At 39.4% G+C, this 19,201-nt stretch overlaps 1 protein-coding gene across 1 annotated transcript in view; it reads right to left on the reverse strand.

The window, feature by feature from the left end:
• FBN2 (fibrillin 2) overlaps nucleotides 1-19,201 on the reverse strand; it is a 260,834-nt gene that overhangs the window by 157,421 nt on the left and 84,212 nt on the right. The window contains exons 8-11 of the mRNA XM_065406785.1: nucleotides 14,556-14,681; nucleotides 8,242-8,394; nucleotides 7,261-7,494; nucleotides 4,443-4,580 (exon numbers count right to left, since the gene is read on the reverse strand). Coding sequence (XP_065262857.1) covers nucleotides 4,443-4,580; nucleotides 7,261-7,494; nucleotides 8,242-8,394; nucleotides 14,556-14,681 — 651 coding nt within the window. The remainder of the gene's footprint in view (nucleotides 1-4,442; nucleotides 4,581-7,260; nucleotides 7,495-8,241; nucleotides 8,395-14,555; nucleotides 14,682-19,201) is intronic.

Consider the following 19,201-nt stretch of genomic DNA (forward strand, 5'->3'; position numbering starts at 1 on the left):
AAGGAGCCAAACAGTTCATAATAGTCTGGAAAGAGCGTTCATTTTTATATTATTAACCTTACCCCATACAGTGAAATGTAGCTGTTCCCAATGCCTCAAGCCTGTTCTTTCAGTAACCAGAAGAGAATCCAAATTGGATTTGAACAAGTCCTTTAGTTTAATTTAATTTAAAATATATCATTATGCAAAGATATTTCATGCTGTTAAGTTCCCACTTAAAGTCCCAGGTTCAAACTCTGGGCTGACATACAGCAATTGCCATTCACCAGTCAACAGTTAACTATAGCATTTGAGACACTATGATTGTTTTGCTATACTTCAAACAGGAGATCTCAGATAACTCTGCTTGGTAACTGTTGGTAAATGTTGACTTTTTAATGCCAATTGCAATACACCCTGTACAATCCCTCTGGAACCCACGGGGTTACTCAAAATGTAGATCAGTGCAGAATGAAGCCCCCAGTTAGCATTGTGAGATTTGCAACACCTAGATGGACTTGACCCTATTGAAATCCTTCTTATACACACCTAGTCTTTCCTCATTTTCTGATTTTGTATGAGATTCTCCTGCAGATGGTATAGCACCTTCTGTTTTTGTCACCATCTGACTCTATTTTCATCTTACTGCAACTCAAAATTTGTTCCTGGAGTAGCTGTCATTTCAGATTTTTGCCAGAACAAAACTCTGTTTTCTTCATTTAACAGTGAATGGCAAAATATTCATAAAAATGTAAAAATATATACTGTACATCCCAAATAATTAACAGAACATATGTGTAGACCAAATTCTCCCCTACATATGCTCCCCCCCTCATATAACACCAAATAGGAATTCAGAAGTTAAGAGCTTGATGCAGCAACCACTTGGTGAAATTCAATGGTCTATGTACTACTGGTTGTCAAAGAACAGTTGATCACAGTGGTTCCTTCTGGCCTTAACAATCTATGAATTCAGGGTACATAGCAGCTTTCAGGATGTGCTCAGCAAATTTCATCATTACTCCCTAGGGGTCTGAACATGCTTTTTTCATAGATTCATAGATTCTAGGACTGGAAGGGACCTCGAGAGGTCATCGAGTCCAGTCCCCTGCCCGCATGGCAGGACCAAGTACTGTCTAGACCATCCCTGATAGACATTTATCTAACCTACTCTTAAATATCTCCAGAGATGGAGATTCCACAACCTCCCTAGGCAGTTTATTCCAGTATTTAACCACCCTGAGAGTTAGGAACTTTTTCCTAATGTCCAACCTAAACCTCCCTTGCTGCAGTTTAAGCCCATTGCTTCTTGTTCTATCCTTAGAGGCTAAGGTGAACAAGTTTTCTCCCTCCTCCTTATGACACCCTTTTAGATACCTGAAAACTGCTATCATGTCCCCTCTCAGTCTTCTCTTTTCCAAACTAAACAAACCCAATTCTTTCAGCCTTCCTTCATAGGTCATGTTCTCAAGACCTTTAATCATTCTTGTTGCTCTTCTCTGGACCCTTTCCAATTTCTCCACATCTTTCTTGAAATGCGGAGCCCAGAACTGGAGGCTGAGGCCTAACCAGAGCAGAGTAGAGCGGAAGAATGACTTCTTGTGTCTTGCTCACAACACACCTGTTAATACATCCCAGAATCATGTTTGCTTTTTTTGCAACAGCATCACACTGTTGACTCATATTTAGCTTGTGGTCCACTATAACCCCTAGATCCCTTTCTGCCATACTCCTTCCTAGACAGTCTCTTCCCATTCTGTATGTGTGAAACTGATTTTTTCTTCCTAAGTGGAGCACTTTGCATTTGTCTTTGTTAAACTTCATCCTGTTTAACTCAGACCATTTCTCCAATTTGTCCAGATCATTTTGAATTATGACCCTGTCCTCCAAAGCAGTTGCAATCCCTCCCAGTTTGGTATCATCTGCAAACTTAATAAGCGTACTTTCTATGCCAATATCTAAGTCGTTAATGAAGATATTGAACAGAGCAGGTCCCAAAACAGACCCCTGCGGAACCCCACTCGTTATGCCTTTCCAGCAGGATTGGGAACCATTAATAACAACTCTCTGAGTACGGTTATCCAGCCAGTTATGCACCCACCTTATAGTAGCCCCATCTAAATTGTATTTGCCTAGTTTATCGAGAAGAATATCATGCGAGACCGTATCAAATGCCTTACTAAAGTCTAGGTATATCACATCCACAGCTTCTCCCTTATCCACAAGACTCGTTATCCTATCAAAGAAAGCTATCAGATTGGTTTGACATGATTTGTTCTTTACAAATCCATGCTGGCTGTTCCCTATCACCTTACCACCTTCCAAGTGTTTGCAGATGATTTCCTTAATTACTTGCTCCATTATCTTCCCTGGCACAGAAGTTAAACTAACTGGTCTGTAGTTTCCTGGGCTGTTTTTATTTCCCTTTTTATAAATGGGCACTATATTTGCCCTTTTCCAGCCTTCTGGAATCTCTCCCATCTCCCATGATTTTCCAAAGATAATAGCTAGAGGCTCAGATACCTCCTCTATTAGCTCCTTGAGTATTCTAGGATGCATTTCATCAGGCCCTGGTGACTTGCAGGCATCTAACTTTTCTAAGTGATTTTTAACTTGTTCTTTTTTTATTTTATCTGCTAAACCTACACCCTTCCCATTAGCATTCACTATGTTAGGCATTCCTTCAGACTTCTCGGTGAAGACCGAAACAAAGAAGTCATTAAGCATCTCTGCCATTTCCAAGTTTCCTGTTACTGTTTCTCCCTCTTCACTAAGCAGTGGGCCTACCCTGTCTTTAGTCTTCCTCTTGCTTCTAATGTATTGATAAAAAGTCTTCTTGTTTCCCTTTATTCCTGTAGCTAGTTTGAGCTCATTTTGTGCCTTTGCCTTTCTAATCTTGCCCCTGCATTCCTGTGTTGTTTGCCTATATTCATCCTTTGTAATCTGTCCTAGTTTCCATTTTTTATATGACTCCTTTTTATTTTGTAGATCATGCAAGATCTCGTGGTTAAGCCAAGGTGGTCTTTCACTAAAGTCAATGTTAAAACTCCTACTGATTTCAATGGTACAGGACCAGATGCTAAATGAGAAACCTTCAGGAATCTCCACTACAACATGAACACAAAAATATACCCCTATTTTTAGCTAGTAGAGACCAATTCCTGACATCCAAATCCCAACTATGCAGACCCACATTGGTGCCTGGGGCAGGAAAGCTTAGCAGCAGTGTGAACCCTCCCAATCTTCTCAGCCAGGGGTGCAAGGTGGGACGTTCTATGCATCTCCCACTGCACAATGCACTTCCCTGGACACTTTCTCTTAAATCCTAATTATGCCAGCAAAATTGCTCTATCACCACCTTGCCAGCCAGGGCAGAGGCACAAGGAGCTGTTGCACATTCCACTTATGACTTATTTTAGCCTGTAATTGAAATAATTTTGCACAGTAAGCAAATAGAAGTCAGCCAGGTTGAGAGGGATCCTGAATACACAAAGCAGGACTGGAGGCAAAAGATGTCCCCTTTGTAGAGGACCCCTTTCTTTTCCTATGTTCTGGAAATTACTGAAAACAGATGTGAGCAGTAAGATTTTTTGCCATTATCAAGTGTCTCCCCCTAATGGGACATGAATCTTTTCACACATAGCTGTCTCTAGTTTCTCTCTTCCACAGTGGCACAGAAATAATTATTAAAACTTAAAAATATTTTTTCAAACAATATATCTGAAAACAGAATTCTTCTTAGCAGTTCTGTTATCGTTCCATGCTTTGTGTTGCCTTACAAGAATTGATGACATCACGAACCACTAAAATAGAGTGGGAGATGCATTCTTTCTGCCTTTTAAAAGTGTGTCAAGCCCTCAGCAGTTGAAGGGAAAACACATAATACTGAATTCAGTTCTTCACAGGTAATTTCAAGTGTTTTGATTTATAATGTAAATGCATTTGGTATTTAAGTCTGTACATAAATTCTGTTAATGAATTGGGATCTTTACAAAAACCCTTTGCCATTCACATTCAAGAGTGAGTAAAACACACATATAGACCAAATTCTGCTCTCAGCTACTTTGGTATATATCCACACTAACTCGACAACAATGGAGTTACCACACTGTAAATTCAGAGTAAATGAGAGCAGAATCTGGCCCACAAAGTGTGAGGATAGATGTACAATGATCCAACAATCACACTAACATATAATAAACAAAAAGATCTATTCTTTACTGAGATACATAGCAATTTTAGTTGAAAAGCTTGTTCCTTTAAGACTTACATATTGTCCCAGTATAAAGAATTATAATTCCCACACTATTTTTTCACAAGGACCAATAATACTAACAACATTCTGTGGAGAAAACAATAAAATGCACTCAAAATTAAGATCTCATTTTTAGAGAAATGGGTTTAAAAATGAAATATATAAGGATTTAAAAACGAAATATTTAACTGTAAAAATTTACACTTACCTATACAATCCCCATTTGCATCTTGCTTATATCCCATGTTGCACTCACATCGGTAACTGGAAATTGTTGGTATGCAGCGTCCATTTAAGCAGAGATTGGGGTGGTGTTTACATATATCTATTGTCTGATTGAGGATTGCTGAAACAGATTACAGAAGATGAGAAAGTTGAATCAGAATGTGAAATAGGCACGCATAACATAATCTGTAATTAATTTTAACTATTTTTTTAAACAAATCAGTGAGTTTACAATTTTTCTGTAAACAAATCAGTGAGTTTAGGTATTCTTTAAATACTTAAAAAGAAGTATTTCCAAGAACTATTGATAGGACAGTAAGATAACAAAGACATAAATTAAAATCAGAAAAAAATTAAACAAATGGCCTTGGTTATGATACACTTTTTACATTGAATGTCTGATGAGAGGGGAATCATTGGGTTTGGATCCAGGTAATTCATTACTATGACTTTATTATTTATGGTGTATTTATCCTAATATTCCATACTCTGTTTTGTACTATGTCCCTGATCCTGCATCACTTGCAGAAGGTATTAGTAACTGATTATTGTTCATCCTGGGTCTTGGGCCAAAGCAGTAATTTTGGGGGGGAAGGGACAATTCCACATTTGGAAGAAAAAGAAGGAAAGATTTCCTCTAGTAGTATGTTTCAAAGTACTGGCGGCTCAGTGGCTTGGAATGCTAGTAATACTGACTGCGATGGATTGGTGGACAGTATGCAAGTAAGATATTCAAAGCTGCTTGATAAAACAGGTCTACAGTGTATCACATGGATGTTACTACCACACAGATTTTATATGTACCGGCAACACATGATAGCATGGTATAAAGGTTTTAGCATCATTAATTTGCGATGACTGCTTTATTCACAAGTTGCAACGGGGGAGATGTGCAGGTAATCCTGAATGAGTGCTTTTATATCACACCATGCCATTATATATTTTGTATATGCGCTATATGTTACAGAAAAACTGTATTAGGAATGTTTCAGGTAATTTTAAAAACATTTATGGAATTATTTCTTGTATCCCTCTCTCTGTAAAGCTTTAATCTCTGTAAGTCTAATTCTGCAAGTCTCAGAGGGAGAGAAAAATTAAAACTAATAAATGTAAAATGCCTCCAAAAATAACTTAATGGATTTTCTATATATAAAAATATAGAGGGGGAGGGCTTTAAAAACTGACATCTCAGACCCTTCAGGATCCAAAAGCGAATGTTAGATCCCCACTGGGAGGCTAGAAATCTCCTCTTTCTCCTGGAATGAAACTTCCTCTTCTACCTTTGCAGGGTAGCAGGATTATAGATTTTATGACTGTGAACAAAATAAAGTTTTTATTTATTTAAAAAAAAGAAAACTGTTTCAAGTCAGACTCACTTTAAGGTCAGAAAGGACCATTGTGATCATCTAGTCTGACCTCCTGCACATTGCAGGCCACAGAACCTCACCCACACCTGAAATAGACTCCTAACCTCTGGCTGAGTTACTGAAGGCCTCATATCATGGTTTTTAGACTTCAAGTTACAGAGAATTCACCATTTACACTAGTTTAAACTGGCAAGTGACCGTACCCCATGCTGCAGAGGAAGGCAAAAAAACCCCAGGGTCTCAGCCAATCTGACCTGGGGGAAAATTCCATCCCAACTACAAATATAGTGATCAGCTACATGTGAGCAAGACCCACCAGGCAGATAGATAACTGGGAAAGAATTCTCTGTAGTAAGTCAGAGCCCTCCCCATCTAGTGTCCCATCTCCAGTAGTTGGGGATTTTGGGGACTGAAACTGATTCAGGAAGGTGGAATTTGATGGACAATTTTCTGGCATTTTTTTTTTTTTTTTTTTTAAATCTTGGGTAGCTGATGCAACTCATGGGTTTGGAGTGTTAGAAGAAGCCCCAGGTAGAGGGAATAATGGCTAGAGTGTAGATGATCCAGAAATGTGAATGATAAATATATCACACCCCTGTATAATTTATAAATGTATATTACTTCAATTTATATTTTTACCAAATGTGTAGATGTAATACTGACAGATCCCAGTTGTCGGCAGGCGGGCTCGAACCTAGGGCCTCTGAAGCTAAATGAATGAGCCTCTACTGCATGCAGGGCCGTAGCAACAAAGCCTCCTCCGAACATATGTCCGGGCGGGGCCCCTTACAATGCAGAAACTGGAATGCGGTATTTATTTTGCCACTTTTAGGGGCCCCCTTCCTTGCGGGGCCCCCTCCGGTCGGAGGGTACGGAGGGCACTCGCTACGCCTCTGACTGCATGAGGTAAAAGCCATATGGCTCTTAGCTCAGGCTGTAGAACAGACTCATTAATCTCTCTCTCTAAGTGGTCTCGGTGCCACTAAATGGGACAGAACACCATACTCAGAAGGTGTGTGGGTTTCATAGATAATGAACAGAAGTTTGAGGTTAAAGCCACTGCAGGTATACAACTTAATGAGGAGTTCATTGAGTAAAAGGTGAAAATAATTGGTAAACAGAGGGATTGTAAAAAAAATAGAGGTAGTTACAGTGTATGAAGGACCAATAAGAAAGCTAATCTCTGTAACCCAAATAAAGAAATATTGAACATGTCTGTATTGTGATCTTTGTTGGGAAAAAAGGGACTTAAACTCTCTAGAAAATTCACCGTCATGAAAGAATACAAAATTTCTTATATGCAATTACATTAGTAAGGATGTGTATTCAGAGAGATGTTCTCATTTTCAGAATAAAGCCTAAGAAACACAAGCAAGAAGCAATAAACTAATCAAAAACAGAGGGAAACAATTAAAAAACAACAAGGAAACATACTCAGCCCAGTAATGATTGCACCATTTCCAGTGTGAGTCTGGCCACCAGTCCCAACACCTGCTCCTCCTACACCAGGGGAGAAGCCATTGCCACCTGGAATGGGAATAAATCCAGTTCCTCCCGGGCCATAGCTATTCCCATTTCCACCAGGAAGGAATCCATTGCTTCCTGGTCCACCAGGTCTGGAACCACCTCCTACAGGAACTCCATCTATGCAAAGTCTGCGGTATTCATCTACAAAAAAAGAACACAGAGAGACATACAGTAAAACAGTCTTGCCTAATTCAGTGTGTAAAGAAGATGCTGAAATATAGAACTCTGTATAATAAGAAAAAATAAAGTAACAACTCCTCATTTTGGAATTTACTGTCTTCTCTCTTCTACTCCTATGTTTATGAGGCATTCACAGTCATAACAGGTGTTACTTAATGAATACCATGTACAGTAATACTAGGACGTGTTATAATTTACTCCTAGCTGTTTGGTGTAACATTTGGCAGGGAATGGATAAAAAAGTATGCTAATCCCTGTCCCGCAGATATCTTAGCATAGGTAAAATGAAAACACATTTACGCCACCAATGTGGGAAGTTGCTATGTGAGTGCCAGGCTGAGAGATTATTCATGTCATGTACATTGCCAGTTCAAAGAAACATGAAATCTATAGAAAAAGAGAGCAGCTGTTCCTTTACATTGTAATGAACTATGGATCCTCAGACTCATTTTCTCTTTGAGCTTGACCACAAAATCTTCCTCAGTTCACAAGAACTACTTCCAATGTCAACAAAAGGGGGTTACAGAACCTGGTCCTAAGTAATAATGGACCAGAAAAAATGGTTCACAGATGGAAACATCCATACTGAAAACACAAGAATGAATAATAATGTAACTCCTAACTTTTTTTAAGCTTTGATTTTAAGGTAGTTTAAAATGTTTCCAACAACCTCTGTCATAACTGGAATGGGCAGCAAAAACCACTCACCAGAGCCTCTCACAGGACACATCTCAGGAACAGATCCAATGGCCCAGCATCGACCAGATTCACAACAGCACTGCATTTTGGTAAACCTATTCGGAAGTTCTTGTGCACAGCGACCATTCACCAAGCTGGAGAAACATGTGCCTGCCCTTTGATCTGGACATTAATTAAAAAAACAAACTAATATGAATTGTCCTTTAGAAATTTGCCCCAGTGATTGCAAACACTAGGAGTAATAGCAAGAAAAGCAATTGAAAAGTTGTATAAAAACAAATTTAAATACAGTCAGACAAAGTTTATCAACAACTGGTTTATTGCAATGCCATAATTTTTCAGTGACACTAATCTTGCATTAATCCAAAATGTTGCTACCAAACTCATCTTCCTCTACTTCCACTTTAGCAATGGGAAACCCCTCAAGTCCCTTCACAGACTCCTCAAGTAAATGACCACATATTTAATCTCTATTAGCCAGAAGATGGTGCAGGTATCCTGGAACATAGGGAAGAGTAAGAAACCCCTCTTCTCCTCCATACATACCCAAACAAACCTGTGCAGCCTCCTCAGATCTTTGTTCTGGGCATTTAGAAGTAAGCAAATATTGTATGGTTGCTGTTCCCTCCCCCAGTATATAGTCAGGAAGTAGGTGGCTCCACAGCCTAACTTGCTGGCCAGGAAGTAGTAATCTGCTACTTTTTGGAGCCTCCAAGGCATAATTTCCTCCCTGTGCTGCTCTTGGGGCAATGCATTTACATGCTGTCCCTTACAAAGGGGGTATTGTAGATGCACAATCTAGCCCAACATAAAGCCTGTGCACACCCTACACCCTTACTCGGCAAGTAGAGCCATTGAACTGGAACTAATAACAGAGTAAGGTAGTACTCAAATTGGCTAAAGGGAAGCAGGACTGGACCAAAGATAAATGTATGTTATCAAAATTAGTGACAAACTATCAAAAATTGCATACAATAGCTTACGTTGCAATTATACTATCAATAAATGGTATACAATATATGTTTCAACAGTGCAATAAACCTTTTCATTTTTAGGTTTGTTAAATAACATATCTGAAATCAATTCACTTTGGATTAATAACATTAGACTCTGCTAAATTTTTCCTGATCAATTTTTTTAGGTGCTAAATTGAACTGACCAATTTGTAGTATTTTTTGCCCATACAGCTACTTTGGCCTGAAGAATATAATTCAGAACATTTAAGGCAAGTTTTCAAAACTACGCATCTAAATTACACGTGCAAATGATGTGTCAAACCGTCCTTGCTCTACTCACAACAAAAGTTCCACTGACTAACTACAAATGTGCATACATTTTCTAGAACTGGCTTGACACAGGGGCTAGTAATTGTGCATGAGAAAAAACTGTACTTGTCCGAACAAAAAGAGTAATTGCCCTAAGATTTTTTAAAATGTGGCTCTTGATGTTTCTTTCATGATGTAATATATGATATAATATGTAGGGCCAGAATCTACCACTTTTACTAACAATGAATAGTACCTTATTCTATGAGTAGTCCCACCAAAAGCAATAGGACTATTAGCAAAGAAAAAGTATTGTTCAGTGTGAGTAATGGCAGCAGAAACAGGCTGTGAATTTTTATCAGACTGTTTTCCGAAGTTCAACATAAGCAGGAGCAAAAAAGGTGCAGAAGTGATGGAGGATTACAAACACTGAAATCAAATTTAAGCTTCATGTAAGCATTACAGTGAGGTAATGTCCAGAATGTTAATTTTAAGGCCTAACAGCCTTGACAGTGTCATGTTAAATTCACAGGGCCTTTCTAAACACAAGAACTATTATCAAGATATTCTTTGAGTGTTCAGTTGAACTTTAGGGGCTTTATTCAGTTTTTTTTTTAAATGTAAAGGCTACAGATTTACCTCAAATTAGGTTTTAGGATGTTAACCAAAAAAACAAACAAAAACCAATACAGCACTATAAAATATAAAGGTACAAGCTGAAGCAAACAAATATGACATTAAAAATGGCAATTCGTGTTTCTTCTAAAAGCCCTTTATAATTTTAAGACTACTTCATTCCAACTACTTGGTGCAGCAAGTTAAAAAGACTCCTCAGTCCCACACTTATAGTCATTAAGCACTTTAAAACTGTATTGACTGTCTAATCTTAAAGACTAGGAGCTTTATGTTGCTTAGTATGAAAGAATAGCTAGAAGGGGCTGGAAGTGGGACAAGAAACAGCATAGGGCCTTGGCAGTGATGACCACAGTCTGTGATAGATCTCAGGAGACTGGAAGTTTCATGGACCAACCCTGTTGCAGGGGTGCTAAAAAAAATTGTTTCATAGTGGGAGTGCTGGGAGGCATTGAACCAAACTGTAAACCCTATATATGATGGAAACCACTTCAAGCCAGTGGGTATGGCAGGACCTATGCCCTACAGCTGTGTGTGTGTGTGGGGGGGCACATATGTGCTTGTTCTCCATAACATACCTCTACTGCCTGTTGCTAGGACACAATCAGGGAAAAAATTAATTTGGAGACAAACTGGCTCATTATCCATATTTTACAGGTGAAGCAACTGAGGCACCAGAGAATAAGTGGATTATCTAAAGTCACACTCTATCAGTAATGGATTTAAGGACTCCTGAGTCTGCTCAGACTAACAGACGACATAGCCAGTACAGAAATACCGGTCTCCTAGACGTACACTTTCTTATGTGTTTTATTCCTATCCAAGCCAAAGAATTAATATTTCATGCAAGAAATTTAATGTCAGCAACTTTCTCATGTAGCGAAGTTTTAGTTAGTACACTGCACCTGGCTGTTGAAGTACCATTCAGGCTTCTCTTAAATAATCTAATTTTGGCAGAATGCTTTCTTATGAACGCTAATAATTTAAGAGCCAAATAATTTTTCCAGAATAAAAAAGAATAAGATAAGGAATCTTCTGTTTACTTGATAAGATGTGTTAATAAGTTTTCTTCGTAGAGAAAGTGCAGTTGTTGCAGATGGATGTCCTATTTTTCTAAATTAGAACTCAAGTCAGAAGGAAATTTTTACACACACAATATGCATATGCAGCTCTTACTGGCTTCAGTGGGAATCATATATGTGCTTCAGAAGTTAAAATTTGAACTTCTGTCTATATTTTTATTGAGTTGGATGGAGAAATATAAAACAAGAGCATTTATTCAGCATGTGACATGCCAATGCTTGTGACACCCTAGTTCCTTCAAAAGCAGTGAACTATTTTACTGCCACAGTCTCAACTACTGATTTGTTGCATTACTGAAGTAATTGGAAGGTTAAGAAGACTAATAGGAATGGTAAAATAGGTAGTTGCATAAAAATAACTTGGTATTTTGATTAAAAATAAAATCTAGAAAATTATTGACCCAAAATTGTTCCAATGGTTTCAAATGTCTACTTTAAATTGACAGAAAAAGGTTAATTCACAGTTATAAGGCTTGTTGTAATAACTGTAAATTTACCCTAATAGTGAAATTGTAAAAAGTGAGTGGAAGTTCATAAAATATCAGAATATAATAATCAATGTTGATGGGAAAAGGGGCAAAAGGGAGATTGAATTAGTCCAAACAAAAAGGCCTACTGATATAACTCAAGGGCTGGGTTAAGATCGGGTCTGACAAATAAGAGAAGTGTGGTACCAGAAATCAATTAACCAAAACTGGTGTGTCAGAAACTAGGCCTAATTGGTGGACAAAATAATGAGGGGATGGGCTAATCTACCCATCACTTGCTTTTGAGATCCTGAAGAAAGAGACTTTGGGATGAATGGATGAATGTGAACGAAGTACTGACTGAAACAAGGGGAAGGGGCAAGCTCCACCATCATGGCTGCCACCCCCACTGTCTTCTGGGATCCCAGCTTCTAGTGTAACACCGTCAGATCTTTTTTGTCTTCATCTTGAAAGATGTCCTGACCAGACAGGGACCCAGATTTAATTAATGGAGATATCCTATCTCCTAGACCTGAAAGGGACCTTGAAAGGTCATCAAGTCCAGCCCCCTGCCTTCACTAGCAGGACCAAGTACTGATTTTGCCCCCGATCCCTAAGTGGCCTCAAGGATTGAACTCACAACCCTTTAGCAGGCTAATGCTCAAACCACTGAGCTATCCCTCCCCCCATGACACTGCCACTGCCACTGGCTTCTGCTGAATCCCAGCTGGGATGTAAAACTTTTTCCTCACACACAGATCCCGTATATGCTTTTCCTTCATCACCTTATTTCTTGTCTTTTCTATCCTTTTACTTTTTCCTTCTGTCAAATAAAAATCTGGCTTAACTGGCCAAGACTGTATATTTTGCAAGACTGCTATTATAAGCCTGCAACACGAGAGGCAGATAAGAACAATGCCCATTGCTTGTACAAATTTGCCAGGCCTCAGAGTGGCTAATAAGACAGTATGCTATGCCTGGGCTTTTCCAGAAGCAAGATTACACGTGAAAGTCAACATCAGAAACAAGCTGCATAGTTTTAACCGTTGCTGTTCTTTTCTCTCCCCCTTGCGTGTGTTTGTCTTGTTCTGTCTTCTAGGAAATGGGGTTGGGCTTTATCAATAACAGCAACAACTCCTCCAGCCCAGTTCAAGTAACCTGTTTGCTTTTCCCCAAACAGAACAGTTATTACCATCTAAGAGACTGTCAAAGAAAGGGTGGGTGGGGAGCACTTCTAAAAAAACTCTCTCCAGCTAACACGAAAGGGAACAACGGATGTTTTAAAATGAAAGCCATACGTAATACTTTATATTTCAAATGCTTTAACTGTTTTTCCCATCTTTTCTGTATTTTTAATAAAAGGTCAAAAGGATTTTTAATGGTGTATTTGCCAGCACAGCAGACTGAGGCTCTGTTTAAGTACTAAGCAGGCTGATGTCTCTGTATATCAAAGCCCAAATCTTGTTTAACGCTGTTTGATACTGGACAGTGGCAGCGTCATGCTTTGACTCTTTAGGCCCATTGATTCCATCTAAATTAACAGAACAGGCTGCCATTCTGCCCTTCACTTACTTTGCACCTGAATTCTGCAAGCAAATTATACCCCAATCCTGCAAACTCTTGAGTGCGTGAGAAACTTTACCGTCATTGGACAACTCAACACAAAGTTATGCACACGCCTATGTGTTTGCTGGATCTGAGCCTGAGAATGTAACATCTACGCTACTTCTTAGTGTCACAACCACCTCAAGAAATTACATTGTAAGTGACACAAGATGGTAGGTTAACAGCTAATGGTTTATTGCACAGGGTAAACGATATTTTCAGCCAAGTCAACGTTACATTTTAAACCATACACTTGGCATACATGCGGCTGTAAAACAAACATAGTGAAAAGATCCATGACACACATTACCACATCTAAAAACAAACACATATTTTTAAAAGGACAGAAACAGATTTTTTAAAAAGTCAGATCCAGAGAGCTCTAACCTACTGACATTTGATCTTTGTTTTATTCTTACAAATGGAAAAAGGCCACTCAAGCCAAATGAAATAGCAATTCATTTCATTTCCTGTAGATGTCTTCTAAGTTTACATGAGTGCACTTCTAACGCTGGCATTCAGAAGGTAAAGTACGCCTATGCAAGGCAGACCTTGAAATATTAAGCAAGGACTCAATCTTGCTCCTTTGAAATCAAGGTGAGTTTTGCCTTTGACTTCAACAGAAACAGAGTTAAGCAACAAGTGTGATTCTAATTTCTCATGTCTGTCCACATAACTGTGGCTTATTATTTCCTAGCTAAGAGTCTAATCCTGCTCCCAGCTGCAGAGGCACAGAACTGGAAATATAACTGTAAAAAAACCAAACCATATTTGTACTGTATTGGTTGAGGGTCCTGGGCCATAAGAGAGCCCATGCAGAGTCTCCCACTCTGCAGATGGTGCTCTAAACAGGACTGCACAGTGGGACATTGTGAACAGACTTTGGATTTGTGGCAGAAAGGCCAGTGTGCCTGTGTACAGTGTGGATCCCCTGGCAAAAATTCCCATTGGAGAACTTCAGCCAATAGCCCCAGCTCTGGCTTATAAGCTACAGTAGGGGCCAGAGTTTTTTTTTTTGTTTGTTTGTTTTTTAATTATTATATGGAGATATACCTATCTCACAGAATTGGAATGGACCCTGAAAGGTCATCGAGTCCAGCTCCCTGCCTTCACTAGCAGGACCACATACTGATTTTGCCCCAGATCCCTAAGTGGCCCCCTCAAGGACTGAACTCACAACCCTGGGTTTAGCAGGCCAATGCTCAAACCACTGAGCTATCCCTCCCTCTGGCTTGAGAATACCCCAAGAACCCACAGAAGGATGTACTTACCAATACAGTGGGATCCATCTGTAGATGTGACATAGCCACGTGGACAAATGCAGAAATAACTTCCCACAGTGTTAGAACATTCACCACCTTCGCAGATTCCTGGAACGATACTGCACTCATCGATATCTATTCAAAGAAGGAAGAAGCAGGTGATTAACAAAACACTTGCATATAATGCTTGTCAAATAAGAGAGTTTTTTAAAAAAATGAAGGGCATTATATTCAGTTAGAATGCAGCTCAGATTTAATAAAGTACTGCAATGGTTCAGAAATTGTGGTTGATGGAACACTTGTGGTTTGCAGAGCAGTTGCAGGTCGTCTGTTTAAAACTGACTGATCACACAGTGCCGGCTTTCCTTGTATGTTCCAGTTCTGTGCCACCCTAAATCCTGAAGTAGGTTAAAGCAGTCTGGACGCTGCTCTAACTCACATCAGATGGCTGTGGTCGCTTTGGGACCATAAAACAGGTGAGCATAGCGGAGATGCAGCACCGGTCAGCCCTACCCCAAACATTCCCCCTGCTCTAGGGCTGAATGTGGGCACGCTGAATAGGGGTCAAGTATGATGGCTCTGCGCCTGCTAAGAGCTCCTCATGCTGTGAGAATTCTCAGCTAGCCAGATCCAGCTGCATTCCTGATGCTTTGCGAGCCTCAAGTAGTTCAAAGAAACTGTACTGTAGTCTTCAGAAGAATGGACTCAATCATTGTACATCCTTTCATAGAATTAATCTTTGGTTACGCAAACAGTCCCATTAAAAGCAATGGTCGCATCTCATGTGAACGGAGATACCACCAAGTCAATGGAGCAAGTTTTGACCAGAACAAAACCTGTGGAGTGACGTGATGCTGGGTATCAGAACTGAGAGCATGTACTAGGAGCTAAACACACACTTGTGTTTTCAATGCTCCCCACATTGGTGCCCACGCAGTGAGGATGAGACAGTCTGACTGTAATGCTGAGAGGTGAGCAGCAGGGGGGAGTAGGCTGGGATGGAAGAAATACCTGATCACATAGTAAGTAAAGACTGCATCATAATGCAGAAGTACAAGGGGGCAGTTTCAAGTATCAGGCATTTCCTAAGTTTTGAGTGCTTCACTTTGCAACCTGAACATTTTTTTAGATAGGTATGTTGGTGGTAGTGGTTTTGTTTTTTATTGTTGTTTTGTAATTCTAGTTCCACACTGGGTTTGTTTATGGTGACCTCCGTTTATTAGAGCTCTGAGTAACTCTCTTAAATGTAACCTGCAGCCAAATTAAAGTTGCCATCTTTCAGGTTTTGTAATAAACTTGAAACCTGGCTCACGTTAAACCTGGGATGAATTCTGAGAAAGCTTGGGCCAAGTTTCCAACAAACTTGGGCTGACTTATGTTTTCCAGTTGAAAGCATATGAAACTCTGTGGCTTTTGCACCACCCAAAGCCTGGAAAACGTTGGTGTTTTTGGCTCAGTCTGCATTTAAGTTCTTGGTTGCAAAGTGACATTAAGAGAGTTTTACCCCATAAAACAAACCAAAAAAAAAAAAAAAGTCAAACTTTTGGGCCCACATCATTTCTCATAAAGAAAGCTCAGAAGAAGCTATGAAGAAAGAACTCTCCAAGAGGATCAATTTGCAGAGGTCCCCCATACAGTCCCTTCAGGACTTGGAATTTTCACTCCCACTAAAGAAAGTCATGGGACACAGCCCCAAACCTGGCAGAGCTCCAGGGATCATACTATTGCTTCTGCACTGGCTCTGATCCATGAGTACCTCTGGTTCCTTAGTCATGGCTGCACCAGGAGATGGGGGTGGGGGGAGGGTTTAACATGGGGGGGGGGAAATAGCCCTGGGCTGTGTTGTCTCCTCTAGGGAAACACAGTTGGGGGCCCAATGAGTGTACAATGTGCATCTCATCTCCCCCACTCTATCCAGTCCTCAATCTTGCCACTGTGGAGACTCCAAACCAATGGGATTAAGGAAGTGTGGGAACAAAGTCACAGGGATGACAGCACACTAGGTAGAGATACAAAAGAAATCCCCCATGCATTAATGTGGATCTAGAGCAATGGTTCTCAACTAGGGGTATGTATACCCCTGGGGTACGCATACCCCTGGGGTATACAGAGGTCTACATCAATTCATCTAGATATTTGCCTAATTTTACAACAGGCTACATAAAAAGCACTAGCAAAGTCAGTACAAACTAAAATTTCATAAAGACAACTTGTTTATACTGCTCTATGTACTATACACTGAAATGTAAGTACAGTATTTATCTTCCAATCCATTTATTTTATAATTATATGGTAAAAATGAGAAAGTAAGCAATTTTTCAGTAACAGTGTGCTGTGACACTTTTGTATTTTTATGTCTGATTTTGTAAGCAAGTAGTTTTTAAGTGAGATGAAATTTGGGGGTATCCAAGACAAATCAGACTCCTGAAAGGGGTACAGTAATCTGGAAAGGTTGAGAGCCACTGATCTAGAGGGTACAATCTCATACTGTACTTGAAAAGGAAAATGCACGGCCCTACTGAGCATGTGAATATTGCACTGTGAGGGAACCAATAAAAAACATGGTGAAATGTTCACTGTAAAACTTTCAGGGGATTTTTAGGTACCTTTTTTTGTACACGGGACATCTCCTTACAACTATCATTGCTCTACACCAAAGCACCCAGATAGTTTATATCTTAGAGGATCATATGACCTTTATAGCATGTTTTACACTATGAATATTAATCAGAGGAAGTGAAAAATTCTAATCTTTTCAGCTAGGCTATTTAAAATATTGCTTTTCTGTATGGAACTCTGCAGGACAGACTGGGGAACAATCTTCCTATTCCTCCCATAGCTCAGCGGCTGACCCCCTGTCTCCATGCAGAAGAAGGGGGAAGAGGGCATAATTGGACCAAATATTTTTAATACTTCTTTTGCTTGTGTTTCCTCTGCTGATTCAGCAGCAGCTGTTAACTGTATTTTTGTTGCAGATCACAATTTCTGAGGCTTTTATTATACCAATAATAAAACAAACAGTATAGAGCTAGCTTGTAAACTCTTAGGTCAGAGATTGCATCATCCTTTGTTTTTGAATAGGACCCAACACCACACTGAGGGACTACCAGAAACAGCTACATAAATTATTATGAATAAATAAATAAAAATAATGAATTATAATCCATTTTGTATATAGTTTAAAATATTTGCCAAATGGAAAAAAAGAATATCCAAAATAGGAAGAATCTTCAAGCTTTAAAAGAACACTAAGAGCAAAGAAGATATTAGACATATTTTTATCCATTTTCACTTACTGTTTTCTGTTAGATTTTATATACCACTACTTTGATACTGTCTTTTATTTTAATAAAGCATCTAACTTTGGCAAGTTTTAACTGGCATCTTATAATACATATGGTATCCACACTTTGTAGAGATTTAGGCATTTTGTAAGAAAAAAGCCATTTTTGCCAGATCAAAACATTCTAAGAAATAATAGCTTCACTTGTGACATCATAGCTAACCACTCAGAGGTTTCAGAATCCCAAATGGTGGTATAAATCTAAACCAAGTAATTCCCCCAGGAAATCTACAAAATCTTGCATGAATTTACTACATTATGACCAAATATATGATGTGGCGAATGGGTTACCATCCTATTTAATCCAATGAAATGAAACCATGTGTGTAAATCATAGCAGAACTGGAATCTGTTGCATGCCTTGTCTTGATATCTTCTATGCAGTGCATTTCTATCATAACTGATAACTGGTTAAAAACAAGAATGATAATCCCCTCTACCAAGCAAGAATTAAGACACAATGTAACAAAGACAGACAAAGAAAGGAAAACTGGCAAGGACAAATCATCCACGAGGATCTTTTTCATGTTTTCTCAATAGAGTTCCTCTTGTGTTGGCAGTTTCAGCAGAGATGTCACAGATTGCATGGGCAGGGAAGCTCTCTACTCTCTCAAACCCTGCACATCAGGTTCCAGCACAATGGCAGTGTAGTGTGAGGAAAATTACACTGTCCATCTTTGTTACTGTGCTGGTTCTGCAAATAGATACAAGACTTCACTGTCCAGAACTATCTGTCTGACACCATTCATAGACACCTCCCAAACCTGCAGCAATCTTTTGCAGGATGCTTTTATTTTTTGCTGACTTAGTGGGGGAAAGAGCTGTGACGCACAGAAATGGTTTGAAATAACTTGAATTACATGTATAACATTGCCTTCTAAAAAGAACAGGCGCTTGTTGAAACGTAGGCGTTTCTCATTTATTTTCACTTTATCTTGCATAGATGGGTTGCTGCTACTTTAATGGGCAGCACCGTCTACTTAGAAAATCTCTGTGTGCAATAAACATAGGCTTTAAAAGGCTATACAATTTTGTACCCTTTATTGTAATTCTAACTACAGCTTAGGACTCACTTTCCCTCCAGGTAATGAGGAGATAGAATCTGGAGTATTGCCCTATGAGAATAGGAGAGGACTGGCCAGATACTTCTGTTTTATCACTCCCCTGCTTCCAGCCCACACAGGGTGCTCTGCTCTGCCAGTCTGCAGGGACTGCATGAAGACTGGGCAAACCAGGACAAGAAGCTAGAGGGCTGGGGGCAGACTGCACATCATTCTCCTCACCTGGCCCCATGCAGATTCCCTAGAAAAGG

The sequence above is a fragment of the Emys orbicularis genome, chromosome 6 (genome assembly GCF_028017835.1).
Source record: "Emys orbicularis isolate rEmyOrb1 chromosome 6, rEmyOrb1.hap1, whole genome shotgun sequence".
In the NCBI taxonomy this organism is placed as follows: domain Eukaryota; kingdom Metazoa; phylum Chordata; order Testudines; family Emydidae; genus Emys; species Emys orbicularis.